We start from the raw sequence: 27881 nt of genomic DNA, 5'->3' as shown, positions 1-27881 counted from the left end.
CAAACCAAGAATTGAAACTCTTTGTTTCGCCTTGCAAGAGGCTGGTGCTAGAGGCAGAGGTGCCGGGGAGTGGGGACACCCGGGAGAGCAACCAGGCCTCATTTCCAGAGCAGGAGTGATATCGTCATCTGCTGGAGTAGCAGGGAAATGTTTCTCCCTCACAGAAACCTTTCCTGTGCTATTCTGAAAGTCACAAAAATCTCTGTTCGTCACATTAAGGAAGCCTTCCGAACCCTCTGCCCTCCAGATGTTTTGAACAGCACCCATCATTCATGACTACAGGCCATGCCAGCTGGGGCTGATGGGAACTGGAGTTCAAAACAAATGGACCATCGGTTCGGGACAGCTGCATGGAAATTCGGGCAGCATGGAAGTGGTTGCAAGAGTACACGGGTGCAATACTTTGATCGTGCCCTCGGCGCTTGTATGTCTCCGAATTTGGACACCTCCAAGCACGCACTGCAGAACACAACCTAGATGACATATTGAACAGAAAAAGGAGAGAAACAAGGCAAGAGAAGAAAAACTAAAACATCAGAGTTTCCTCCTCTTTTTGGCCATCTATTTGAGGCACTTTGGTGTGAGAGGAGAAAAGGCTGGAACATCATCAAAGTGGCTCGTCGTCTCACGGCTCGTCTCCTCCGCTTCCCTCCCATCACTGCCCTCTCTCCTCACTACGCCCCTCTCATGGCAGATTGCCAGACCTCAGACAGCCGGCCAATGGGATCCTCCCTGAGCTGTTTGCAAGGGGGGGGGTGCAAACTGGAGTGCAGATTCCCCACTCCATGGTTAGCGTTCTGTCCCCACTCTTGGATATGAAAATCCTCAATAACCTCCCCCCATCATAAGGAATAAGGGCCATAGGATCACTCTCTAAGCCATGGCTTACAGCAGGCTAGATAGCAGGTAAAGCTTCCTTCCTGTCAGAGCAATGTGACAGTGGAACCAGCTGCCTAGAGAGGTGGAAGGCTCTCCCACACTGGAGACGTTCAAGGTGCAACAGGACAGCCCTCTGAGTGGGAAGGTGTAACTTGGTGTCCTGCAACGGCAGAGGTTGGACCTGATGGTCTTCTTGGCCCCTTCCAACTCTGCTCTTCTATGATTCCATGTCTATAGTACAAGCAGAATCTTCCCTTCATTCATGAGGAAGGATACTATCAATGGCTCCTAGCCTGGATATCTATGTGCCACCGCCTTTATCAGAGGCAGCATGCCTGCATGTGCCAGAAGTGAAGGAGCTTATGCAGGAAGAGTCCTTGTACCCATCCTACCTGACGGCTCCTGTGGATAGAGCATTCACCACCATGTGTACAGAGAGCTGGACTGGAAGGACCATGGGTTTGATCCAGCTGGGTTTTTCTTATGGCCTTTCAGCAACAACTATTTTTCTAGACCACAATCCTAATCTCTTTGTGGAGCTTTACAAAGCAGGTAGCTGGATCATCTGGAGAAAGGATATCCTGATTTTGCTATGTGCAAACTGGTACTGCTGGCGGTTGATGGCAAGTGACCTTTGCCATCAAGAACTATTGTGCTCTTGATCTGCGCTTGCAACAGTGGGGAGTTTTGCTACGCTGTCCTGAGGCTGCCCCCAACCCTTCTCCTTGCTAGCACATGGCACCATCACAAAATAAGAATGGGAAGTGGCCATTCACCCACTTCTTGGCTTCCTGAGATATTTAGCTACAGTCAAGTTACATGTCTGACTGGGCAATCAGGAGTTCCTCGGTGTGGCAAAAGACCAGTGCGCGCTGTCATTGTGGGCCTTTCTCTAGAAGGCACGGATGTTGCACAGCAACCTTCCGCAACCTGGTGGCCTTCAGAAGCATTTGGACCACAACTCCCAGAATTCCCATCCAGCGGAGCCTTTGACTGGGAAAGCCGGGTGTTGCAGTCCAAACATGTCTGGAAGGCGCAAGGTTGGGGAAGGCTCTTGCAGAGTAGTCTTGAAACATACACATGGCGGCAGTAAGACGGAAGAAACATGTCCGGTGCCCCTTGGTCACCAAACAAACTGCCTGGAATTATTTATTATTTTATTATTTTATTTTATTTTATTTTAATCCTGCTTTTCTGCCAAAAAGTGGTGCTCGAGGCATGTCTGGCATAGCCAACTGCTTATGAAAGTGGATACCAGCATATGCCAAGCTGGGGAGGGAGAAGCAACATGACTGAATTGCGTTAACCCCTGAAGCCTCCGATTTCTGTCCTCCATTTCACTCAAGTTCAGGAATGAAGAGGCAGAAAAAAAGATATCTGCCTTCAAAGCATAATTTCCTATCCCTGTTGAGATCTTTCCTGAGGTTTGCCAACTCTCCTCAATTCATCTTTTCCTCGCTCTTCTTTGAAGTCGCTGGTGGTGATGAGCACCAGGAACAGATAATGTCAAAGTGCTGCAAGAAAATCTGTTCCTGGTGAGATTCCCAGACACGTTGTACAGATAGAGCTTTTAAAGGCTTGTCTGTATGAGGTGAAGGGGGATGTTACCTCATTGAAATAGGATTTACTGTCACAATCTACAAAGGGTTGGATTTCCTTAATGGTATCTTCACCCTCTTCATTAAAATGAAGCATGTGGTCTTTAGCATATGCGGGACCCCAGCGTGTGCATTCACATGATGTGCTGATGTTGGAGTATCAACATTCCTTCTAACTTATTTATTTATGCATGTATTTATAGACCACCTGTAACTGCAGAGGCCTTCCTAGGCGGCTAATCGCAACCTTCTCAGCAAAATGGAAATATCTGAAAAGAAGGCAGCTGCTTCTACATAGTCCGTAGGAACCAAAAAATGGATAAGTTTGTAAATTACAATAATTTAAACTTTCACCTTCTCCTCCTGCCTGCCACCAAATGGCCCAACACAGAGCTGTGAACTTCCAAAGTAGAAGAAATGTGTTTACATGCAATGGTTCTATGCTAGATAAGACTAACATTGCATCACTTCTGCAGAGAAATCCAAATGCTAATTAATTGCAATATTGGGACGGGGGGGGGTGTTCAGAAGGCTTGGCATAAAGGGCTGGCGCCCCTGCTGAGCACCTTCTTGCAGTCTGAGTCCATTTGGGAGTCCACAGTTTTAACCCCCGCTCCCAATCTTAAGACAGGCTCCAGCCCAACAGCAAGAAAAAAACCAGCCCCACTTATAAACAGTTGGGGTGGGATCCAACAGGGATGCCTGCAGTCTCCAAACACAGTGTTGGGAGTGAGGAAGATGGTGGCTTTGGACACACGTTCTCAAGGGCTGCTGCCTGGCCGGGGGGGGGGGGAGCAGGAGTGGGTGGGAGGACGTGGGTCATCCCCAGGTATTGAGCTGAGAGCAGTGGAGAAGCTTATCTCAAGGCCAGATTCCCCAGGTGGGCAGCCAAGATGTACTGTTGGTGGGAGGAGACTTGGAGCAGGGGAGTTTCTCAGACACAGACAAGTCTTGACCCCATGACGCAGAATCAGCAGAGGAGGGTGGCCCAACTGGAAGATCAGTGTGAGGAGAGCTCAGTACTGGGAGGGGCCTTCACTTTCAGAAGCCCCCCTCCAACAGGAATGGGATATAGGCATGCTCATAAGGAGCGTTCCCGAAGGTGAATACTAGATTGGGTTCAATGAACCGCTCCATGCAAGCTCAGAGATTCATTCTGGGTGTTTTGTGCATTTTGGTCGATAAAGAGCATTGTGCAAGAAAGTTCTGTGGCATTGAATGTGCGAAGGTCACCCCACTCACTGGGCTGCAGGCACCCCATGCAGGGCGAGACAAGTGCAGAGGCCAAGATCGCCTCCCTGCTTCTGGCGACTTGCAAGTTAGCTGGATTTCCAGTGTTGGCTGTTTAGTTGTTGCACTTCAGACAAGAAGGTAAGGCAGCACAGGCTCTGGGACATTACACTGCACCCTGGTGAGCCTGGCCACCTGCCCCCAAAATTCCCCTTCACCCCTTCTCTGGGGTTGCGCTCATGACCTTGGAGACTCAGCCACTGTGGTCCTCTCTACATTGGCTGTGATGGGGAGGGGGTGTTCTGCAGACAGGGTACCACGTCCAAGGCTGGCCTTCCTTTCCCACTTGGCAGCTGGGACTCCAGAGCTTCCGATGCTCCTAGGAGTTCCAGGAGCAACAGGATTGCTCTGAAAATGTGCTGCCAAAGTCTCCGCATTGGCCTGTGGAAAAACCAGACGGTGAGGGGGTCGAAAGGAGCCAGAAAGTGGTCACATGATGTGAGTCTCACCATTAAATCTTTGATGGCAGGTAGAGGAGCTTCAAAGCACAGAAGAAGCCCATGGGGGAGAACGGAATGCACCTTTGAGAAGGAGGTGGAGAAACACTGTAATATTTTTTCCGCAGAATGGGAAAAACCTTCAAGCTCAATTTCACTCAGGTCCTTGTTCTTCTAATGCTTTCCCCTCCTTCCTAAATTCAGTGGCAGTAGCACAAAACAAAGGGCAAACCACCATGTGGTGGTGGTGGTGGGGGGTGTTCCAGCCCAATGGTCCTTTCTATGCCTCTGTGGTGTTTTTCTGCCAAAACTGGGGGGAGGCAAACTGGCTTGCTCTAGCACCCCAAATCTTGGGGTGTGACAGTTGGTGCTGTCAGCTGCATTCCAATCTACTGTCGTCCTGAGCGACTGGTAAGTGGACTTCTTTGCTAACTGCCTCTTCTCTGAATTACTCTAATGTTTTGAGTTAATTGCATGGATAATTATTTGTGAAAAGCTTGAATTCATCTGTGCCTAGACAATTAGGTAACACGGAAGAAAACGCGGTTGTTGATACACTGATCTGATTTAGCACATTCAAAACTGTAACGACTGCATCACTCGTGAAAGAGTATTGGAACACATCAGGAATAAGCATACAATCTGGTTTTACTTAGCAGTATGGTCTCCCCCCTCCCTTAAAAACACAGGAGTCAACCTTTACCTAAACTCACTGCAACAAGAGTCTCTTATAAGATTCTGCATCTGCTAAAGTTTAAACTCAACCAACTTGCCATCACAAAGTCGATGGCTTTTTAGGTTAATGAACTCTGTACGGCAACTGCCTGGTTGAGAAATATGCCCCCTTTCTTTCTAGTGTTCCTAATTTACTCTATCCATTTCTGCCAAAGGACGCCTTGCCTTTGTTTTAAAGATTCTGCTGACCTTATTGAATACAATGGGCATCCTTCTTGCTTCCGCAGAATATAACGGATGTTCCTTGTATTGTACTCACAGATTCTGAAAGTATTCCCCATTTTTTAAATGTCTGAGCTGGGAACTCTGTTCGAGCCAAACTGTTCTGCCAGTTCAGAGCCTAGGAGAAGAAAGTCCTTCACAATAATTTAACTGTCTCTTCCAGCATGTAGAGAATGTTTAGCGGCTGCCTAGCAACTTAAAAATACTTCCAGTCAGGATAAATTGCCGCTGTAATGCTATGGGAAAAAAAAGCCAGTGCAGAAAGAACAGCATGCAAATGAATTGCTACACTTTCGTACCCGAGACTTTGCCAATTGGATGCCCCCCAGATATGTTGTGCTACGACTGTTAATCTGGGAAATAAAGGCATCTAAACTGACTGCAGAATGATGGGCATTGTAGTCCCTCAAATGTAGAGGTCACCAGCTTTGGGAAGGCTGCTCTGCTCTTAAACCCACTCTGTGATGTAAGGAAGGGGCACCAGAATTCAACAGAAGAGCAATTCAAATGTGTCTGATTCCCTTATTTTTCCTTAGCCATATTATCAGAGAGGGAAGAGCAGGCTGGTCTCTAGAACAGCAGTTCCCAATCTTTTTCTGGTCAAGGAACCTTTCTGAAGACATTTTTTTTCCTGTGGAACCCTAATTCTATCCCTTACTTTTACTAAGCATCAGGAACCCACAACCTCCTTCCTTCTTTCATCTGTTCCTGCTGCCTGAGTGCTTTGCACAATATAGTAGGTTTGAAAACAAAGAGAAAACATTTTTAAATATAATGAATGAAGAGATTATATGGTAATATCCATATAATGAATTCTTTTGATTATTCCCAACACTATGCAATAGAGTCCTTGGAACCAAATGACATGATGCATTGCCTTGTTTGATGCTTGGACACCAGCTAACAATCGAATAGCTGGCCTCGTGTGGTTTCATTGTAAAATCTGTTTTAAATTGATTGTTTTTCGCGGAACTCCTAAGAGGCTTTTGCAGAATCCTAGGGTTCACAGTTCGGGAACCGCTGTTCTGGACTTCCGTGCTTCGGCCCTCTGCTAGAAAGCCAGGGGAAAGCCCAAGTCCCATGCAGTCTGCCCAGGTGAGGGCTAACAGGGCGAGTGACGGCACCCTGCAGGGCCTGTCCCCAGACTTTCGGTGCCCAACTGCTCTGCACATCGTGACATGTTCAGTGCTGAAAGCAGCCAAAGAGCTGCAAGCACACTCAGCTCTTACAAAAGTGCCTGCAATCAGGAATCTGGCATGGCGGGTTTCCAATGGACCGGCACGCGCATTCAGCTGGACGGAGCTACGAAACACTGGTGCTCCTTACGCATGAAAGACGTGAAGGGAACCTGCAGACAGGCCTTGAATTAGGGAGCCATGTGTCCTCTTATAGGAAGGACTGCCCTGTCCACGGAAGGGTGTCCTCCAATTCAAGTCTTGTTGAAAGACGACTACCGGGAGCAACGGTCAGGCCTGGAAGTTGCCTATCAACAGAAGCTGGACAGGGCTCTCGGTCTGGTGGGAGTACAACCCATCAGGAGGATGTGATGTGGAACTGGGTTTTGTCTGTGAGCAGCCCACCCTCTTAACAGCTAGGGCAGCCGTGACGTCCGGCCACAACAGAGAGAGAGGTGAGGGGGTGAGGCTTTTGCACTGGACGGACCAGCAGAACCACTACTTGGCTGCGTCCCTCCATCAACTGGCCCCCTGTGCTGACCTTTCTGTGTGGTCATTACATGCCTCTTATGTAACAGTCTGAAAGCAGCAGAAGCTATATACCCGAGGGATATAATTGTGTGTATATGATAATGAAGGCATATCATACAGAGATGTAATAAGGAACTGGCGTATAAAGACAGGCATAAGACAATACTTTCCCTCTTTCCAGGGTTCTCTTGCATATGCAGCCCAAAAAGGGCCACCTGCAAACAGCAGGGAGATATGGATTGGGCCAGAGTTCCTTGACGCTACTCCCAAGGAACTCAGCATCTTACACAATCCTCCTCATCCCTATTTGAGCCTTACTATGACTCCAGGATGTTAGTTTACTCCATTTAATACTTTGTTCACCAGCGAGAGAGCTTTGGCTATTGCGTTGTAGAGGAATTAAATACATCCATATATACCTACATAGGAGGGAGAGAAGTTAGGCTGAGACTCAATGGCCCAGTGGGCTTTATGGCTGAGTGGGGTCTAGAGCTTGGATCCTCCAAGTCCCGGTCCAACTTGTGAACCACTACACCATACTGGCTGCACACGCACACAGACACATCGTCCAGACCTTTCTTCCCTGACAGGAGAGTGGACAATTTCCACATACCTGCAGGAGCAATTGGGTCTGAACTTTGCAATGCAAGGCTACTGCTTGTATGGGATCACAGGCATTTCCTCTGTGGGATCATAAAGAAGGCAAAGATGTTGCTTCCCTAGGACCACAGGCGCAGACGGGGCTTCCTGCAATATTGGTTTAAGCATAAACGAAAGAAGTTAGAAGCGGTTTCTACAGCACTCCAGAAAAGGAAACCGTCTGGAAGGGTGCCAGTCATGGTGGGCCTGTTGAAAGTACCTCACAAAGTATAGCAGCACAAGAGGAAAGGCTATTTAATTACAGGGCAGGTGGATTAAAGTCCTTCAGGGATTGTAACTCCAACTACAATGGGAATGTGGGGGTGCAGGGGAGTTGCAGGTTCTCTTAGCCACTTCACCAGTATCGAAGGAGGCCTTCCAGGCGCTGGAAAACGAAGTCCATGTGCAGCAGCTGCGGAAGGCTAGATGCTTTCATCGGGTGCCCCTGTGTTCCTGCGGTGATGCAGGCCCGTAACTGAAGAAAGCTGAGACTTGGTTGTGTTCACATGTGCCAGGTCAGGGAGACATGCAAACAGCTGATTTCCAATTTCAAACTCAATGGATTTCAGAGCATTTCCCCAACACTTCCTGATTCTGAAGGGATACTCAAAAGTGACTAGAGAAGAAGAATGCATTGGAATAACACAATAAACAAACTGAAATATTCCTGAACCACAGTTTATAACACCACTGTACACTGTACAAAATACTTCAGCTACAGATGGCAAGAATGGTGGGAAAGGCACGCATCTGTGTTTGCTAACCCCAGAGGAGTGCCTGGTACACCAGAATCATGGAGTCGGAAGGGGTCATTTAGGCTGTCAGGCCCAATCGCCTGCTCCGGAGAGGAGCCAAGTTTAAAGCGGCCCTGCCAGATGGCTGCCCAGTCTCTGCTTTAAAACCTCCAAGAGAGAAAGAGCCCACCAGCCCCCTTGGCAGCTGGTTCCATTGCCTGCCCATGCTGACCATTTGGAAGCTTCTCCTAACGTGGTGACCTGACCAGGGCAAAGCAGAACAGAGCGATGACCTCCAGCGATCTAGAACCCGTGCATCTATTGAGGCAGCCCGCTTTCCTGAACTTGCCTCATCAAGATGTGTTGGATGTGCAATTCCCACCATTCTGGGCCAGGAAATTTGGGGAGCGTCTGTTCAATGAATATGGCGGATACCAGAGTGAGAGATCTGAGGGAGACCAATGAAGGCCTCTGATCACCCCAACGTGGCTTGTGGGTGTCGGGTCATCACCCCAAGGTCTCAGTCCAGGACAAGCATAGTTCAAGTTCCAGCAGGGGCAGGCAATGGCTCCAGAGCTGCACAACAATGGCCAACACAGACAAGGAAGGCACGTTCCCAAAGGACAACGGAAGGGTTGGAAGTAGATGAGGCAGTCCAGAAGGGAAGGGGCAGGAGGCGGAGCAAGCCGAAGCTGCAGGCACTTGTAGAGGAGCGTTCTCCAGCGAGATGCCCTGCAATTGGACTGGTGCACAGCTTCCATCTTCTCCAGCTGGCTGTGGATGATGGAAGCTGCAATCTGATACATCTGTGGGGTGCTGGCTTGGGGAAGGTTGCTGTGGAGTGAAGGGGGGGTCAGCCCCCTGCCCCTTTGTGGGCCACCCTCCTTTCAAAGTTTCTGTGGTGGTTTGCACCTGGATATCAGTTTCTGCTGCTAAATTTGGCTGTAGGATTGACCTGAGGGCAACCCTTGAGGGCATGGCAGAGCGTTGTCCCTCCAGGCCGAAGAGCACAGGAAACTGGGCCTGGGACAGTGAAGGCCCCAGCACTTCCCAGATCACCTGAACCAACTAGGCTGGCAAGCCACTGCCAGGGAAGGGCTGTGATGCAGCAAGAGCAGGCCGGCTGCCCTCACCACAGAGGAGCCCGGCGGCCCCGAAATGGAAGGGCCTGGGCCCGGCGCTCATCTGCCCTCAACACACTGCAGCCTGAGCCTGCTGAAGCCTGTGTGGGCAGCCCAGTCCCTGCCAGCAGTTGCCAACGCTGCAACTATTGCTTCCTCACTCGGTTCCCCTGTGCAAAAGGCAGCAGCCAGATTAATAACTGGGACAAGAAGGTCTGAACACATAATATGAAGTCTCGCCTGCACGCATTGGCTGCCTGCACGCTTCCAAACCCAACTCAAGGCACCGGTTTTAACTATACAGCTCTACAGTTCTTAGGAGCGAGACACTAATTTATCTCGACACGAAGATCACAATGTGGGCTTTGCCTCCAATTGTTACCACCCTTTCCCCCCAGTTATGGAACAAGCTGCCCTTCTGGTGCCAACTTTAGTATCTTTTTGGTTCCTACTGTCCGAATTGCCTTCTGGCCAATCCCAACCAGGAAAAATTCCCAGTCCCAAGGAGGTTCCAGCTAATTGTCCCTGGAACACCACAGATCGATCCCAACCCAGGAAAATGGCCTGCTGTAAGGAGGCCATCATGACAGCTAAACCTATCGATCGATATTGATATCTACGTTGTAAGCCATCCTGAGATGACGAGGCATGTGGGGACGGCATATAAAAGTTTCAAATAAAGAGAGAGAGAGAGAGAGAGAGAGAGAGAGGGATGGATGGATGGATGATAGATAGACAGACAGACAGACAGACAGACAGACAGACATAATTTGCTGATCTGAAAGCCACAGTTCCCTAATTCCCCACATTCCTTTCCACCACCTTTTAGCATTTTTCTCCATCCCTCACTTCTAGGTTTTTTCCCTTCTTTGTTCCCTTCCCTTTCCCTTTCCCATCATGATGCACTCCAGATATTTTAAACATCAGCTCCCATCAGCCCCAGCTAACATGGCTATTGGTCAGGAATGTAGGGGGTGTAGTCCAAAAAATCTGGTTGCGGAAAAGTGGGCTACTGGAAGAGAAATTAGCACTGGTTGGCTAGCCTAAATCTTCATGAGAACTGGATTGGGCCCAGGATTGCCAGTTGCTGGCTCTTCTCTCTCTATAGTACAATCAAAGTATCTTTACCCAGAAGTAAATCCAACTTCCAACTTACTTCCACCTAAGTGTGCACAAGATCACTGCCTTAATCCTTAAAGTAGGAAACTAACTCTCCAGATTTTTACAATTATTTTTAAACAACATCTTGCATGACCTGGTAATCAAAAGTGGAAATGAATGAAGTGGGTCACCAGAAGATTACAAAACTTTATGCTTCCAAAAAAAAGAAAAAGAAAAAAAAAAAAAAAGGAAGCAAGAGAAGCTGCATACATTTGCCAAGATCTACTCCAAGGTTTTGGTGGAAAGAGGGCATCATTTCCTCAAGATGTGAAGTTAATTAAAATTTTAAAAACCAGAGAAAAACAAAGTAATTCCTTCCGCTTGATCATTTAAGTGTAAAGCCAAGTTAACAGTAGGAAGTCCACCAGGCTAATACTGTCCTGGAAAGTTAGGGACACGTCTGTCATCCTGTTATTTAACTAATGAGCGATGCTTGGGGCTGTTACCAACACAGAAATGAGAAGCCACCTGATTGCCCTCGATCTCCCCCTTTTGCAGCACGAGCCCAGGTCCTACTGGCCATGATCGCATTCTTCCGCCCTAATGAGCAATGAAATATTCCCCATTCCCTCTACCAAGTCAGGAAAGAGCTCTGCTACCTCAACATGGGCAGCAGCATTGGCCGGCACTGGAGGCTCTCTGGGGTCCCAGTCAGACATGCTTCTGCATTTCCAGTCATGGCTGACTTCCCTTCCAGTGCTTGAGTTGGTAATTTTAGACTTCGGGCTTCATGGTCTTGCCAACCCCTTATATTGCAGCCTTCCCCAACCTGGTACCCCATGAAGCAAACATTCCTGACCACTGACCATGTTGCTTAGGGCTGATGGGAGTTGCACTCCAAACCATCTCAAAAGCCTAAGCTGGGGAAAGCTGGCCTTTTGCTTTGCTGATTTCAAAATGGGGTGAGGCACCCATGCTACTTTGGGTGAGGGGGGGGGGGTCCCACTCAGTTTGCTGTGAGCCCTGGCTGTCTGGTCCAAAGTCCTGCAGTTTACAAGGCCAAAATCTTCTGAAAACTCATGGCAAATCATTACTGTGACTCTGTGTTGCACTCAAGATATTCAGCACCTCGATGGGGCAAACAGCCTTGCTCAGTGGTTATAGCCCATAGCGCAGTTCAGATTTCATAGCTGCTCTGTTGGAAGGGAAGCTGGGATTCCCATGGTGGAGCACAGCTCACAGCTCAGCCATGGGGCATACAAAGACACCAAATTCCATGCAGTGTACACTAATATTCCAACCCGTTCCACATTGCATGAAGCAAAATGAAGATTCAGGTGCACTGTTATTTCAAAGGATTATGAAGTTACATCAATAAATTATAAAACGTTGGAAAAGATTTGTGAGTTTAAACACTTCTGGCAATTGTTACTCGACTGCATATGTGGCAATAAATATATGACATGTAAGCTTGCAGGTTTGAATTGTGATCTATTTAAACCAATAAACCAAGGCACAAATGTGTGCAAACTTAGACAGAAAAAGGCCTACAATTCCCAGCATGCCCCAGTTACCTATGGTTAATTGGGGAATGCTGGGAATTGTAAAACTTTTTTCCTATCTAAATTTGCATAGAATTATGCATAGGATTATGCCCTTAAAGCATTTATTTATTTTGAATTACTTTTCTATACTGCCCAACAGCCAAAGCTCTCTAGGCAGTTTACAACTATTTAAAACCATAAAACACTGCATAAAACAGTATAAAAGTTTAAGCATTTAAAACATTCACTTTGCAGTACACAAAGATTCACAGTTAATTCTCAAGCCATAAATCTTTCCGAAAAGCCCTTTTACATAAACACCCAAAGAGGCATTCAACAAGGAACCTATTATACCATCAAATGTATGTATTTATATAGTTGAATATTCATATTTATAAATGTACTTATTAAACAAATACTGCTTGCTAAATAACCAGTGGAGGAAATTTTTGAAACTAGCAAAGCTTTAAATTAAGGATGCCCCCCTCTTGCTCTCCTTTTAAAGCTATTTGTGTGGTATGCTATTGTATAAGGCAACACAAAACACAATGTTAAAGACCTTTGAGCGATTCCTGGACACGTTGATTCATAGGACCTGCTTTCAGCAGCTGGTGTGGTTTGCCCTAGATCCAAGATGGTGTTACTTTCCAGTATTCCAATTCCAGGGGGAGCAAATTCCTCTTTACAGACCAAATTTCCCCCATTATGTTCTGCATGATGGCTGAGGGGAACACCTAATCCATGGCCTGTGAGGTTGCCCATCCCTTGTAGACCTCCTGACCAGGAACAGGTATGTTTCAAGAGGCACAGAATAATGTAGGGCCACAGGGTCGGTGTCCGGTTTGCAGGGGATGCTGCATGAGGCGAGACTGAGGGAGCTGGGTCTCTTCAGCCTGGAGGAGAGGAGACTCCGGGGGGATCTGTTGGCGACATACAGGTATGTGAGGGGGTGTCACATGGAGGTGGGGAGAGACCTGTTCTCCCCTGCAGAGGAAGGAAGGCAGGACGCGCTCCAACGGAGCAAAGCTCAGGGAACCAAGGTTCCATTTGGATGCCAGGAAGCACTTCCTGACAGTCAGGACCCCGAGGGTGTGGAATGGGCTTCCACGAGAGGTCATTGAGGCCCCATCGGTGCAGGTGTTCAAGGATAGGCTGGACATGCACATGGTGGGCATGTCATGAGCGGAGCCGGCTGGAGCCGGGGGTCAGACTAGATGACCCGGGAGATCCCTTCTGACTCACTCTGTTTCTATTAAAAATGTTTTAATAAATAAATAAAATAAAATGTTCCTGTTAATTGCCCCAAATTTCTCTATCATCAGGTCTTCCAACCCTGGCAGGCTGGAAGGCTCATTTAAATCAAGCCCTGGACATTCTATTGACCACCTCTGGCCAGCAAGCCAGGGCTGCTCAGCCTCAAGTTTCCTGTTCAACCTTTGACTGGCAAGTCCTTCCCATCCAAATAAATGTTCTCTTTCCATGTCCCATCCACAGAAGACCGCACTGATCCAATCTGGCTCTCAGCCTGCAGTCTTTGGGTTGCTTGCTACCGTCTGGACCCCCAGCTATCACCTGAAATTCCACAGGATTTCACATTTCAATTGCATTTTCGATGTAGATCATGAGATACACAATCACTTAGTCAGATTTCATTGTAAAACAATGATTGGTGAGAAATCTTTCTCTTACCTCCGGTCATTCCTTCTTCTTCTGAATAATTTTTTGGTGTGCGCAATTTCAGCTTCATGTGGCAACGGGTGATAACCCTGGGAGAAAAAGGAAGCAGGAAAAGACCTTCAATTAATTCAAACACTTACAACAAGGGACAACATGCTGGGAACAGCTTGGCTTCTGTGTCCTCAGAATTCTGACCCAAATGCTGGTCCAGATGAAGAACCTGTTTCAACATCCTTGGGCTGCTGGAACAAAATTAACTTGTGGCTTGAGCTGGGAATATGCATTGTTGATGGTCATCACCTTTACTGCAACTATTCATAAAGCCAAAAGCACTGAGGCCCCCGAAATTTTAAGGTCATCCCATGCCATGCATGCATCCAAATAGACTTCTCTTTTAGTATTTGCACAACACCATGATGGTATAATTTATCACAGCCGGGCGAACCCTCGTCAAGCCAGACCAGAGCAAAACAGAAACTTTGACAAAATAATTACTGGATGCCACTTCGATCAGGGTTCTCTGCTGCTGGGCAGACACCTTGTGTTCATGTAAGACGATGGGAAGAGCCTCGCTGGTCCAGATCAGTCCAGCATTCTGTTTACACAGTGGCTAACCAGCTGCCCACGGGAAAACCAGGCTGGCTGGGGTTGCAGGGAGCTGAAGTACAAAACATCTTCCGGGCTCCATGTTGGTGAAGGCTGCCCTAAACGGAAGCTTCAGCCGTCTCTCCCAAGTTACTGAAGGTGCTCGCAAGAGACAGAGAGAGACAGATGGCAAAAGACTGAAAACAGGAAGCTTTGGCACCAGTAGCCTAGCGAGAGCTCTCCTCTGCATTACAGAAGAGTCCTCTATCAGTAGTTTCTGGGCGCTGGTGAGGCACCAGGGATTATTTATTTATTACGTTTCTAGGCCACCCCATTAGCCACACGGCTCCTTGGGCAGATTACAACAATCAAAACAAAATACGAACAATATAAAACAGTATAAACACTTCACAATCAATAAAAACATGAACAACAATAAAACTGCACCCAACAGAAATCCTGAGTTTTTAAAAGACATAGCCGTTAAAATACCATTAAAAACTGATTTAAGAATTAAATCTGTGGTGGAATTAAAAGGCTTTTCCTGGTGCCAAAAAGAGTATAAAGATGGCTCCAGGCAACCCTCTCTGGGGAGCTGATTCCAGAACCCGAGTGCCACTCCCAAAAAGGCCCTGCTTCTTGTTGCCAAGATCCTTACTAACCTACTGCACTAAAGCTGGAGCAATTAGACACCATCTAACCCAGCTTCGTTAGCACCCCCAAGCTGACTGGTTAGGGCGAAAGGTGAAGACGGTCGAAAAATATTCCAGGAATGTCACATGGGTGTCACAGCTGCCCTGGACATCTGACACCCCCATGGAGAGTAAGAACATAGGAAGCTGCAGATCAGACCATCTAGACCAATACTGTTGACACTGACTGGCAGGGGTGGCTCTCCAGGGACCCAACAGGTGTTTTTCCAGTCCTCAGTGAATGCTGGGGATCAAGCCCAGGGCCTTCCACACGCAGGGCAGCTCCCTGCTCCTAAGCTACAGCCCTTCCTTGTCTGCCCATCATGGATACTGTGCTTCAAGAAGCACATGAGAAGGTAAATGCTAACATCGGGGGAGAGGGTTCAGACTTGATTTGCTAGTGCTGCAGTCGGCCAGGTTCTGACAAATGTGTTTTATATAATAAATCTCCAGGCTCCTCCTTGGACGTTGCAAACCTTGGCTTATATTCCCGACAACCACCCGCAAGTCATGCCAATACTCCTCCCACAACTCACATTTTAACCCAAAGGGAAAGGGGTAATACAAATCAAATATATGCAAAAATGTCCAATAGGCATACATTTTGCTCCCAGAAGCTAGAGGTTTCACCACCAGCTTTCCAGGCAGCTTGAGCATGGATTCAGTTTGCAGGCGCCCAATTTAGCAGTGTAGGCATTAGTGGTGGAATTTCTCTCTCTCCCTCTGTCTGCACAACTCTTGTTTGAGCCTCAGGGAATGGGTGTTATGGTATGTCTAGTCCTCTTGTAGAAGTCTTGGTGCCTCATTATATTGTGTAAAGAGCTCTGTGGTTCTTGGAAGAGGAGACACTCTCTAATAATTGCAAAGTATTATTTATATTCTTAGAACTACAAAGCTGTCGCAACCACTGAAGGCAGTAAAAGTCTTTTATTTACGTAACACGGTGCTTTGCAGACTGGCCATAAAAGAAGCTGCGTAAAAGCCACTCTTCAGAAATCCATAATAATCCATTCTCAGTTTCCCCAAGGGAGCCTTTCCTGCCGCTATGTACACTTTGCTCCAAACCATGGTTTGAAATCGGTTTGCAAATAACAAATTTGGACAATGCTTGTGTTATTTGGCATTTGGAATGCATAATACACCACTCCCAAACAGCACTGTTACCTTGGTATTGCCTTGATCAAAGACAACAGGTATGACCTTAACATCCATGATTCTTCCTTGCTCACCAAAGGTGGAAGTCTTAAACAGACACCTGCTGTTTCCCCAGGATGCTGGGAACTGTATTTTCTAGACTGCAGTTCCAGAAGTTGAAAGGGGGCGTTGAGAGAGTTAAATCCTGCCAAAATGCTTACAAGTTACTCAAGGCCACCACAACAGATGCTCAGCTAGAATATATACCACAGTTTAAGAAAAGCAGCATCATGTCCACTGACACGTTAATGAGCAAGATCAAAAAGCCTATCAGAGTTAAGCCGACTTCCTTCAGAAAACTGAAGTCTTGCCCAACCGAGGAAAACAAAGAGCACAAGCTTGCCTGAAGGAGATGCAAATGGGCAGTAAGAACCGCACAAAACCATTTTGAGAAGCATATCACGAACAGCATCAAGGTGAACCATAAAATGTTTTTTGAACACATCAGAAGCAGGAAACAAGCTAGGGAGGCAGTTAGATCATTGGATGAAATGGGACAAAGGGATTACTAGAAGAGGATAAGGAGATTGCGGAGAAGCTGCATGAATTATTTGAATCTGTCTTCCCTGCAAAACATATATGACAAATGCCTACAGTTGAGGAAGAGAGTCAGATAAAATGATGCAACCAGTGTTGACAAAAGATTCCATTCTTAACTTTTTATTGACAAACTGGAAATAAATTGCTGGAGCCAGATGGCATCCATTCTAGAATCTTAGAGATTTAAAATATAAAATTGCTGCTCTGCTTAACAAAAAAATGTAACATGTCCCTAAGAACAACCCCTGTATTAGAGGACAGGAGAAGAGACAAAGTAATGCCATTTTAAAAAGCATTCTAGGGATCCAGAAAATTACAAGTGTTTGCTTAATATCTATTCCAAGTTAATTGGCTGAAAACATCAGTAAATACAAAATTATTAAGCACATAGAAGGACAAGCTCTGCTGAAAAAGGATCAACAGAGCTTTCACAAAGGTAAGTCCTGTCTCACATGCCTTTTAGAGTTCTTTGAGAGTATCAATGAACAGGAGGATGGGAGATATGGTAGATACTGTTTATCTGAACTTACAGGAGGTTTTTGACAACGTCCCTCATCAAAGACTCCTGAGCAAACTTAGCAGTCATGAAATGAGAAGATTTCCTCTGCAGGGCAGTAATGGATTAAGTAACAGAAAGTCGAGAGTAGGAATAAATGGTAAATTCTCTCAACGGTGGCTTGTAAACAGTTGGGTCCCACAAGAATATATGTTGGGACCAGTATATCTCTCCATAACTGATCTGCAATTAGGACCACACAGCAAAGTGGCCAAGTTTGCTGAACAGACCAAATTATTTAGGGTCATTAAAACAAAAAGGGATTGCAAGAAGCTCTCAGTGGGCCCTTCCAAAAGGAGAGAATTGGTGTCCACATGGCGATTGAGATTCCATGTAAGCAAGTGCCAAATGATGCACATTGGGACATACGTAAGCACATGGGATCGGAGCTGCAAGTGAGTGACCAAGACAAAGATCTCAAGAAGGCGGCTGACGACCTGCTGCAATGCCAGTTCAGTGCATGGCGGCCGCGACCAAGGCGAGCAATGCATTAGGAGTAAGAAAACGAAGAGGGAGCGCCAACATCACGTTCCCCTTCTACAAATCCAATGGCACAGCCACACTTGGAATCCTGTATACTGTTCTGCTCACTGCTTATAAAAAGTATCACAGAGTGGGGGAAAGTGCAGAAAGGGCGGGAGTGACTCTCCTGATGGGAAAGGCTGCAAGAGCCGAGATGGGTTAGCTTAGGAAAAAATGGGCGAGGCCTGATAGTGTGCTGCAAAGCATGCTTGCTGTGGAGAAAGTGGAGAAGGAGCCATTCTTCATAACACTTCATAATACTCAAATTTGGTGTCCTCCCATGAAACTGGCTGGTGGGAGATTCAGGACGGACCAAAGCAGCGCTTCTTCCCATGGCACACCAATTAGGCATGGAATCTCCACCGTGGCCACCAATTTAAATGGCTTTCAACAGGGATTGGTAAAATTCATAAAGCATAAGGCTATAGTAGCGACTGCTATTTTTGCATGGTTCCCCCAGCTGCAAAAGGGATCTCAAGAAAGAAGAAGTGGACTGTGGAATATCCAAACATTCCATCCGCACTGCGTCTGGTACCCCATGGTGAGGACTTGCCAATTCCAGATCCACCAGAATCCTCCTCTCTAGACTCAGATGATGAGAGACAATGAGCAGGATGCAGCTGATCCAGGGCCATCGATGTCAGCAGACCCAAACTTTAGCCCACCGCATGCCCCTCCTGAACCACATCTAATTTCACAGAGTGAACTAAATGACCATTCTCATTGCTATATCACATTCTGCAGAAAAGTCATGGAGCATAATTGCACATACCCCTCGTAATTTTGAATTATTTTGATGCAATTTTGACCTGAAGCTGTATCTTGGAAACTGGAGTCAATGAATACTCAGGACTTAATTTTCCTTTATTAGTGACCCAATTCTGGTAAAATTTAGCTACTTTTATTTCTGAGGAAATGACTATTAGTTCTGATGGCTCTGTGCTCTCTCCAGGATCAGAGGCACTGTGCCTATATACAGCAGTTGCTGGGGAACATGGGCGGGAAGGTGCTGTGGCTTTCTTGTCTTGCACCTTTGGTCTGATCCAGCATTTTTGATGTTCTTATGACTGTGGGCGGGGAAGGAGACGAAATATGAGCTCTCATTCAGAGAATTCTCTCTCAGCCCTGCCAACAAGCACCTAAGATTCTTCTGGGAGATGAGAAACCAGGAGAGTTAAACTAGGATAACTAATACAGACCCAGATTATCTGAAGGGCCACCTCTGTTCACAGGAACCTGCTCAGGCCATAAGAACAGCTTCAGAAGCCCTGATTATAAGCCTGCTTTTGAAATCAATTGGACTGGTGGTCACTAGAGACAGGGACTTTTAGGTTGTGACCCCGCGGCTGCAGAAGCAACACCCAAGTATGGATCCTGCTTTCAGACTGGCTTTGAAAACCCATCTATTTTGTGCTGTTTTCGGGGGCTTATTTTTTAACTATGCTGGGCAATCTTTGTGTTGCTCCCGAATGGAAATCCATAGGTCTGTGTTTATTTTCTCCTGTCTCAGCTGACTAAATCCACTCTGGTCTCCATCACGCCACTGTCACAACACTTGGTCAACCGAGCAAATGGCTTCTCAACTGAGGAAAAGACACACGGCCTGCTCCTGAAAGGTTGGTGTGATATACAAGCTCTTCCCCACATCATGACGGCAGGCTAGTTCAAACGACACCACTTCCTTAATATTTGGGGATTTAGGAGTCCCTTATGGGTGTAAAAAGGCCCCCGAAGTCCAATTCCTGCGTTTACGAGCTTGTTCCACGAGACAGGATGAGAACGAGAGAGAGAGGTCAAGTGCTGCGTGCCAGGGGCCAGAAGGAATGAGAGGCTCTCAAGGGCAGCCTGTTGTTTGGCAGGAAGCCGCAGAGCTGCCCGCCGCGCCTGCCGTCAGCCTCCCTGGCGTCCTCAACGTTGGGGCCCTTTCCTTGTCCTCCCAGGCACACGAGGGACTTGCGATGCAGCCCAGTCAAGGGGAAGAATATCAAAAAGGCGCCTGGAAGCCCAGTTTCCCTGGACGTGTGAAGCATGGTGCAGTTGCCACTGGTGCCCAGGAGGAAACTATTTTTACTGGCATGCAGCTGCCTGGTGTGTGTGCCGACCTGGATCCCAGCCCTGCAGTAGGGTTAGGGTTAGGGCTTGGGTTAGGGACTCCAGCTTCTGTGTGCAACAGACCAGGAAGTCAGGAAACCAAAGGAACATTCGCAAGCCCTCCGCACACACAACAAAATACTTCAGAATTTTTTTAAATGACTTCCTCCTCTGCTTACTGGGTTCTGTTAGCTGAAAGACAGAAAAACCTGTGGTTATCTCAGCCGTATGCAAAAGGAAAAATGGAAAGGGGCTTGCTCCGTGCTCCTGGAACCTCATTCCATGGATTTTGTTTAAAGAGCATGTGCAAACGGTTGGGATAACATTGTTTGGGGTGCTTCATATGGTACGAAGTTAAATGTGAGTATGCAGGGCTGGCTGTAACGCCTCATTGCGGGTTAATGCGACTTAGCCAGACTCTTGGAACTGGCATTCTGCCGTTCTAAGGGTCTGGATGGCTCACACTTGGCAAAACTGTGCATAAAAACTGAAACTCAATCCAGATAAGATGGAGGTCCTTTTGGTAGGCGGTTCAGGTTTTCAGGTAGGTGATTTTGGCCCTGTCCTGGATGGAGCTGCACTCCCGCTAAAGGACAGGGTCCACAGCCTGGGAGTGCTCCTTGACCCAGAGCTGTCCTTGGAGGCCCAGGTGGCAAGGAGCGCTTTCCTTCAGCTTCGGCTGATCCATCAGCTGTGCTCTTACCTGGATGAGCACTGCCTAGCAACGGTGACACATGCTCTGGTAACCTCTCGGTTGGACTACTGTAACACGCTCTACATGGGGCTGCCCTTAAAGACGGTCTGGATACTTCAATTGGTTCAAAACAGCCGCCAGGTTGCTGTTGGGGGCCAGTCATTATTCTCATATAACACTGGTCCTCTATCAGCTCTGGCTTCCCGCTGAAGCGCAGGCCCAATTTAAGGTGCCGGTATTGACCTATAAAACCCTAAACTGCCTGGGACAAGGATACCTAAAGGAACGTCTTTTTCCCTATATGCCCTTCTGCCCTTTAAGATCTGCAGCAGAGGCCCTGCTCCAGGAACCCTCCTTGAAGGTGAGGAGAGAATATACTCGGAGGAGGGCCTTCCCTGTGGTGGCGCCCAGGCTATGGAATGCGCTCCCCAGAGAGGTCCGCCTGGCGCCAATGTTATATGCTTTTCAGTGCCAGGTCAAGATCTTTCTATTATCCCATAATTTTAATGTTTAAATATTTTAACCATGTTTTATGCTCAGCTGTGGATTATTATGGGTTTATATGTATTTATTGGGTGTAAGCCGTCCAGAGATATGCAATATAATTGGACAGGATAAACATACCCAAATAAATACATACTTACGTACATAAATAGCATTGCCAGAATTTTTCAGGGGGAAACCACAGTAACAAGTGCTGTAAATTCATTCTCATGTAAATGTTGTAGCATAAGTACATGCAATGAAAAGGAGAAAAGGGGCAGGACCTTCAAGCATTCTTATGCTTAGATAAAAGTGAATCAGCTCATTTTGTAACATATAAAATGCCCGGCAGTTTTGGACTGTACCCAGTAGAGTATGCTTTTAAGCCAATTCATTTAATATTTTATTGCATATTTGGTTCTGTGATCTACGAAAAAAACACAGATTTCTAAAACACATCAAGTTATTACAAGAATCTTGAGGGCTAGAAACATTTTAAAAATTAAATTAGCTTTATTTTTGTATTTATATATGTTTCTTCCTTTTGCAAGGAACCCTGTTTTTAGCATCACCAGAACCCTGTAAGGTAGGTGAGGCTGAGAGCTGGTGACTGGCCCAAACTCACCCACTGAGCTTCATAGCTGAGTAGGAACTAGGACCCGAATCCCTCAAGTTCCAGTCCGGCACTCTAACCTTTATGCCAAACTGGCTCATAAAGAAACATGTGCGTTTTTTAAAAAGCAAAGTAGGAATACTTTGAGTTCTATGGGAATTCTTCTAGCTTGTAAAAATGATTTGTTCTGGGAGATGTGCCTAACATATGGACAAGGAATTAAAGCGGTAACACCTTTCACCACCCATCAGCTACAGAGCTGGTAACGAGTCCATTATGGTGTGTGGGCTTCAGACAATGATCCAAAAGTGAATGGGTGACCCCCCAGGACAGACAGAAGGAATTACTTCTTCACATATTGCATAGCTCAGCTCCACGTCTTTGCAACACCGGTTGCAGAGGGTCACAAGAAGGTGTCCACATGTCCCGCTTGGAGACCTTGCATAGGCCTTTTACTGGCCATGATAGACTTTGTATGCGCGAACTCATGTCGCTTTGGTCTGATCCACACAGATCGTCATAGCTTCCCCTATCCAAAGCACAGGTGCCAAATATTAGCCTCCAAACTCTCTTCCTGCCACCCTGGCTTACTTTGGTGTCTCCAAACAGGAGGGGTTGCATAATCTACTTAAGGAAGAGTACAAAAATAACTCACAAAAGCAAATCCCCTTTTTGTTGCAAGAATCGGCCAGTCAATGCAAAAATCAGTTACAATCTGATCTAGGAAATCCAAAGTACTTTTCCCATGTTACGGCTGGAACTGGAACAATACCTCACCAGTGGATGTGACTGTAATTGTTTTAACTGATGTTATTTTAGTTTTGTTTGGGTTTATTGCTTATTTGTGTGCATTTCCTGTTTCAGGGTCACATTTAAAAACAGATTCTAGCATCCAGTCTGCAAAGCAGGAAAAAAATGCAGCCAGCAAAATATTGGGTAGATCAAAACATGCGGAGCCATTGAGGCAATGAATAGGAAGGGGAGAAAAGAACAAAGGCAAACGTGAAGTGACAACATCGAAAAGCAAACCCAGAAGCACGTCCACCGAGCAGGTCTATCAATTCGGCACCAGAAACATGGAAAGTACACAGGAAGGGTCTCCTACAGCGTAATCTCATGCATGTTTACTCAGAAGCAAGCCACAAAGAATGCAAATAACCTTGAAATAACCTTAAATTAGGCAGTGCTTTCTCCCCAGGGCTATGTGCCTTCTGTGGACACATTCTGGAGCAAGGTGGTAATGGATGCTGTAGCATTCCGGTGACCGTGGAATCGCATCGTTTTCCTAAAAGTGAGTTTCTGCCCCTCAAGGCTACAAAAGCAAGTATAAAAATGTGTGAGCAAAGCTTTGCAAAATCTGAGAAATGTGGTGGAGCAGAGAGGCCTTCTAGCAGTCACATCTCCTTTGATGAAACACAGCAGAACAAGCTGCATAAAATTAGACATGGAAACGTTGCTTCCGTTGCATCACGTGTACCGATTCCAGCACTGAGATGCAACGTTCAGTTTTGCTTATCCACAACAGGGGTGCCTGATCTACTCCGTATGGTAGCCCTGTTCTTGGCAGTGGCCTCTTTTGCCAAGAGGCTCGTCTTGGCATTTGCTCTACAGTGAGTTGCCTGGCCCGAGTTCACAGGGAGAAACCTTAGAACAAACTTTTCTGTCTTAACATGGCTGGCAAACACTGGAGGACACAATCCTTAGTCAACACAACTGGGCTCAGGGTTCATGAGAGGTAATGGCAGCTTAAAATTTTTATTTGCTTATCGTGTTCTGCAAACCCAGTTTGTGTGTCAGCAGTGTGACTGGCTAGAAAACAAGGCGAGAATTTTCCTACAATGGTACTAAAAGGACGGACTCCCCTCCCTAGAGTACCACCATTGCTTCTTTCCCTTCTAATTTTCAGGCAGATGGTTGTGAACCTCCCATGAGGTTTGGTATTTTCCATACTTGTTTTCACTTGTTCTTACTACATGACTTTTTTTCTTGCTGCATTTTTTTTGGTTTTAACACGTGTTAGGTACTGCAGATGGGGACTGCAGCCAAGAGATTAAAAGACCCTTGCTCCTGGGCAGGAAAGCTATGGCAAATCTAGACAGCATACTAAAAAGCAGAGACATCACCCTGCCGACAAAAATGCGCCTAGTCAAGGCTATGGTTTTCCCAGTTGCAATATATGGCTGTGAAAGCTGGACCATAAGGAAGGCTGAGCGCCGAAGGATTGAGGCCTTTGAATTGTGGTCCTGGAGGAGACTCCTGCGAGTCCCTTGGACCGCAAGGCGGTCAAACCGGTCAGTCCTGGAGGAGATCAACCCTGACTGCTCTTTAGAAGGCCAGATCCTGAAGATGAAGCTCAGATACTTTGGCCACCTAATGAGAAGGAAGGACTCCCTGGAGAAGAGCCTAATGCTGGGAACAATAGATGGCAAAAGAAGAAGGGGGCGGCAGAGGATGAGGGGGCTGGATGGAGTCACTAAAGCAGTCGGCGTGAGCTTGAGTGGACTCTGGGGGATGTTGGAAGACAGGACAGGAAAACCTGGAGGAATGTTGTCCATGGGGTCGCAATGGGTCGGACCTAACTTCGTGACTAGCAACAACAACAAAGCAACAAAGGTATTTTTGTAAGCTGCTCTGAATTTGAGTAAAGCCAATTTAGGCATGCATCAATCCACAAAACTCAGGTTTACCAAAGTTCTCCAACAGATTGAGAAGTTTTTTCTTTTTACACAAACATTCCTGCATGCACATTTCCCCAGATGCATGCTTCAACAGTGCACGTCTTTGAACTGTACACATTGTTCTCCCACGGACGGAGTCACACTTAGGAGCATTTTTCAAAAGCATCCACTTTTGCATGCACATCATTCAAGCCTGCACATGTTGCCCAACACATTTTGGGGGACTCCACAAATCACAGTGCAAAACTGGAAATGTATGGAGATTGACCGCAAGGTGAGCAAGCCATGAGCAGAGCTGGGGGTCAGACTAGATGGCCCAGAAAGTCCCTTCTGACTCACTCAGTTTCTATGTTTCTACGTCCAAGTCGGTTCTAGCCTAAGGTGATAAAAATGAATTTATCATACTTCCCTATGCAAAGGAGGCAGTTTTGAACTGGCAGCTCAGCTTCTGCTAGATCACCATTTTGGACTGACAGCTCAGCTCTTCTGCAAGGTGGCATTGTGCCCTAACACTCCTTAGGAAACCACAAAACAAACTTCCCAGCACTTTACGTAAAATGGAAGCCTGGGGGTGGTACATAAGATCAAAATGTGACGAAGAGGCAAATTAGCCTTTATAGTGGAAGCCTTCCAGCCTCAAAGAAGTGCTAGGCTTCACAACTTGCTTTTACCCTTTTTTAATTTTCCATCTTCCCTCAAAGAACTGAAGCATCTTTGCAGCCAGCCAGCGTTTCCCTCTCCTCGCTTGTCTGCATCTTTGGAGATCTGACAGCTTAAACAGCTTTTCCTGTTCTCTGTAGAAAAGGGTTCATCTTGATATAAACTTTTTTAAAAAAAACTTGGTGACGGCAACAGGAACTCTTTCCATGACCCAGAACAGTCATGTTACTGAATTCTGATTACCACCATGTTTAACTCCCAGCTGCCCTGGTGGCTGGATTCGGATACAGACCCTTGTCTAGCTATAACGGGACTGTGAAGGGTCCCCAACACACGAACACACACTGACACGAACACAACGGAGGAAAATCTCCCACTAGCTACAGAGAGATGGAGGTTAATATAAATTCCACAGGCTTGACGGGGAAATGGAGCCACATTCAAAGCCGTGATGGCAAACCACCTACTCCTTGTCTGGCGACAGCAAGCTCCATGGGGCTGGGTTGTTGAGGAATGGCTTCTCTTTACCCCAGAAGCTTGAGGTGGTGCTTCCTAGTGGTTCTGTTCTCCACACTTTGCTTCTCATATTCATTTACACAAGAAAAATCTTAAATCTGGCTCTCATGGGGTCTTGTGGGAAAGATAAAAACAGCCTATGCGACCTGCTCTGGACACCAGAAGTACTGGGAAGCAGAAACCACAAGCGGCCCCTCTGCCATTTGAGGAAATGGCCAAGTAAAAGAAAAGCAGGCAGGGATAAAGGACCCCACCACTCTGGCAATGACAGCCAACAGTGTCTGCCCCTTTATTCTGGCAGCTTTATTCTTTCACTTGTTTTTTTAAAATGCACATACCCAACAGATGTCATTCCTTGCAAGATTATGAAGGCAGGATATAATTTCCTAATTAAATTTAATGATGCATCTATTTCACCTTTGCATCAAAAAGGTATGGGCACTGTCCATGGAGTTATTATCATCCTATTTTATTTTCTTTAATGCATAGAGTGGGATGTCTTAGCGTGTGATATGGGACCGAATCACACGGGAGACCCGGATGGGCTCCTCAAGTGAATGTTAGCATTTTTGCTGTTTTGTTTTGTTCCGTTCTTTTTTTAGACAGACTCGGTGCACATGTGCGCCTCTTTCCGCATGCACAGACAGTCCCTTGACTAAAGCGAGTTCCCCGCAGTGCAAAAAGCCCCGTGGAAGAGAATGTGCATATTCGCATGCTCAACACTGCACAGTCCCACACTCACTTGGGAGGGAAACAAACAAAGCTGCTGTGCAGAGATGCCACGGCAGACCTCCTGGAGTTGTTGGCCAGCGTTTACGCAGCCAAGAACATCTGTCCTGTTCAGTCGCAAAATCCTGCCTCACCCATCACAGCCCCATGGACAACATTCCTCCGGGCTCTCCTGTCCTCCACCGTCCCCCGGAGACCACCCACTCCCACCACCCCAGTGACCCCATCCAGCCCCCTCATCCTCTGCCGGCCCCTTCTCCTTTTGCCATCTATTGGTTCCAGCATTAGGCTCTTCTCCAGGGAGTCCCTCCTTCTCATTAGGTGGCCAAAGTATTTGAGTTTCATGATCAGTATCTGGCCTTCTAAGGAGCAGTCAGGGTTGATCTCCTCTAGGACTGACCGGTTTGATCGCCTTGCGGTCCAGGGGACTCGCAGGAGTCTCCTCCAGCACCACAATTCAAAGGCAAAGTTTGCATGTGCTGGTAATTTGTGTATAGATGCAGACTTAGAAATGGGGATAATTTGGGTGGGAATTCAGTGCATCTCACTGTACTGAGCTGGTGCGGTGGAAGTATTGGACTGGAGACCTGGAGATTCCAAGTTCTAGTCCCCACTCAGCCATGGGGCCACTGGGTGACTTCAAGAACATCTCTTGAAGGCCACCCACTCCCACTCCCCTCATCCTCTGCCTTCCCCTTCTCCTTTTGCCATCTATTGTTCCCAGCATTAGGCTCTTCTCCAGGGAGTCCTTCCTTCTCATTAGGTGGCCAAAGTATTTGAGTTTCGTCTTCGGTATCTGGCCTTCTAAAGAGCAGTCAGGGTTGATTTCCTTTAAGATCAACTGGTTTGATCTCTTTGCAGGCCAAGGGACTCTTAGGAATCTTCTCCAGCACCCTCAATTCTTCGGCACTCAGCCTTCCTTTTGGTCCAAATTTCACAGCCATACAGTGCAACTGGGAAAACCATAGCCCTGACTATATGAACTTTTCAGGAACATCAGAAACTACCTTATACGGACCCAGACTATGGGTCCATCCAGCCCAGAACTCTTGTCATGGACAGGCAGCCCCTGTTTTCTGGGGTTTCAGGCCAAACACTTAATCCTGGTCTAACCCTGACTGGGAAATGCTGGGCTTCGCAGCCAAGCCAGTGTTAGAACACTGGCCCTGTTCCGTATCCACTCACTTGCTCCATTTCCCACACCCTGATGGTTCTTGAACTGAAGCACTTTCAGTACTGGATCTTCTTGATCATTTGAAAAAATGCCTGCGTACAGCAATTGTGGTTCACAGAATCACAGAATTGTGGAGTTGGAAGGGGCCATGAAGACCACTGGATCCAACTCCTGCTGTTGCAGGCCGCCAAGTCACGCCCTCCCACTCAGATTCTGCCCTGTACGCTCCACATCGCCCTGATGAGGTGTGCGCGGACTGGAGGGCCAAGGTCTTGCTCCATTGATGGCAAAGGCATGAGTTGTGGTTGCGGGGCAACCATTTCAATTGGGGTGTTGGGAAGGGAAGCGGTTGTTTCGATATTGTTCGATGGGGCCTGGGTCAGATGCATTCAGATCGGCTGGGGATCCCAGCTGGGAAATGACACTGACAGGGCGATAATAGGGAGCTAGGATCAGTCAGAGCCTCAGGGA

The 27881-nt window shown here is 47.0% G+C and overlaps 1 protein-coding gene across 4 annotated transcripts in view; it reads right to left on the bottom strand.

Moving 5' to 3' along the window:
- CTIF (cap binding complex dependent translation initiation factor) overlaps window positions 1-27881 on the bottom strand; it is a 198228-nt gene that overhangs the window by 72270 nt on the left and 98077 nt on the right. For all 4 annotated transcript variants that reach the window (XM_044431076.1, XM_044431072.1, XM_044431073.1 and 1 more), the window contains one exon: window positions 13696-13772. In XM_044431076.1, coding sequence (XP_044287011.1) covers window positions 13696-13772 — 77 coding nt within the window. The remainder of the gene's footprint in view (window positions 1-13695; window positions 13773-27881) is intronic.

Source organism: Varanus komodoensis, unplaced genomic scaffold (assembly GCF_004798865.1).
Source record: "Varanus komodoensis strain SLA01 unplaced genomic scaffold, ASM479886v1 scaffold22, whole genome shotgun sequence".
In the NCBI taxonomy this organism is placed as follows: domain Eukaryota; kingdom Metazoa; phylum Chordata; class Lepidosauria; order Squamata; family Varanidae; genus Varanus; species Varanus komodoensis.
This window is presented reverse-complemented; position numbering and strand designations above follow the sequence as displayed.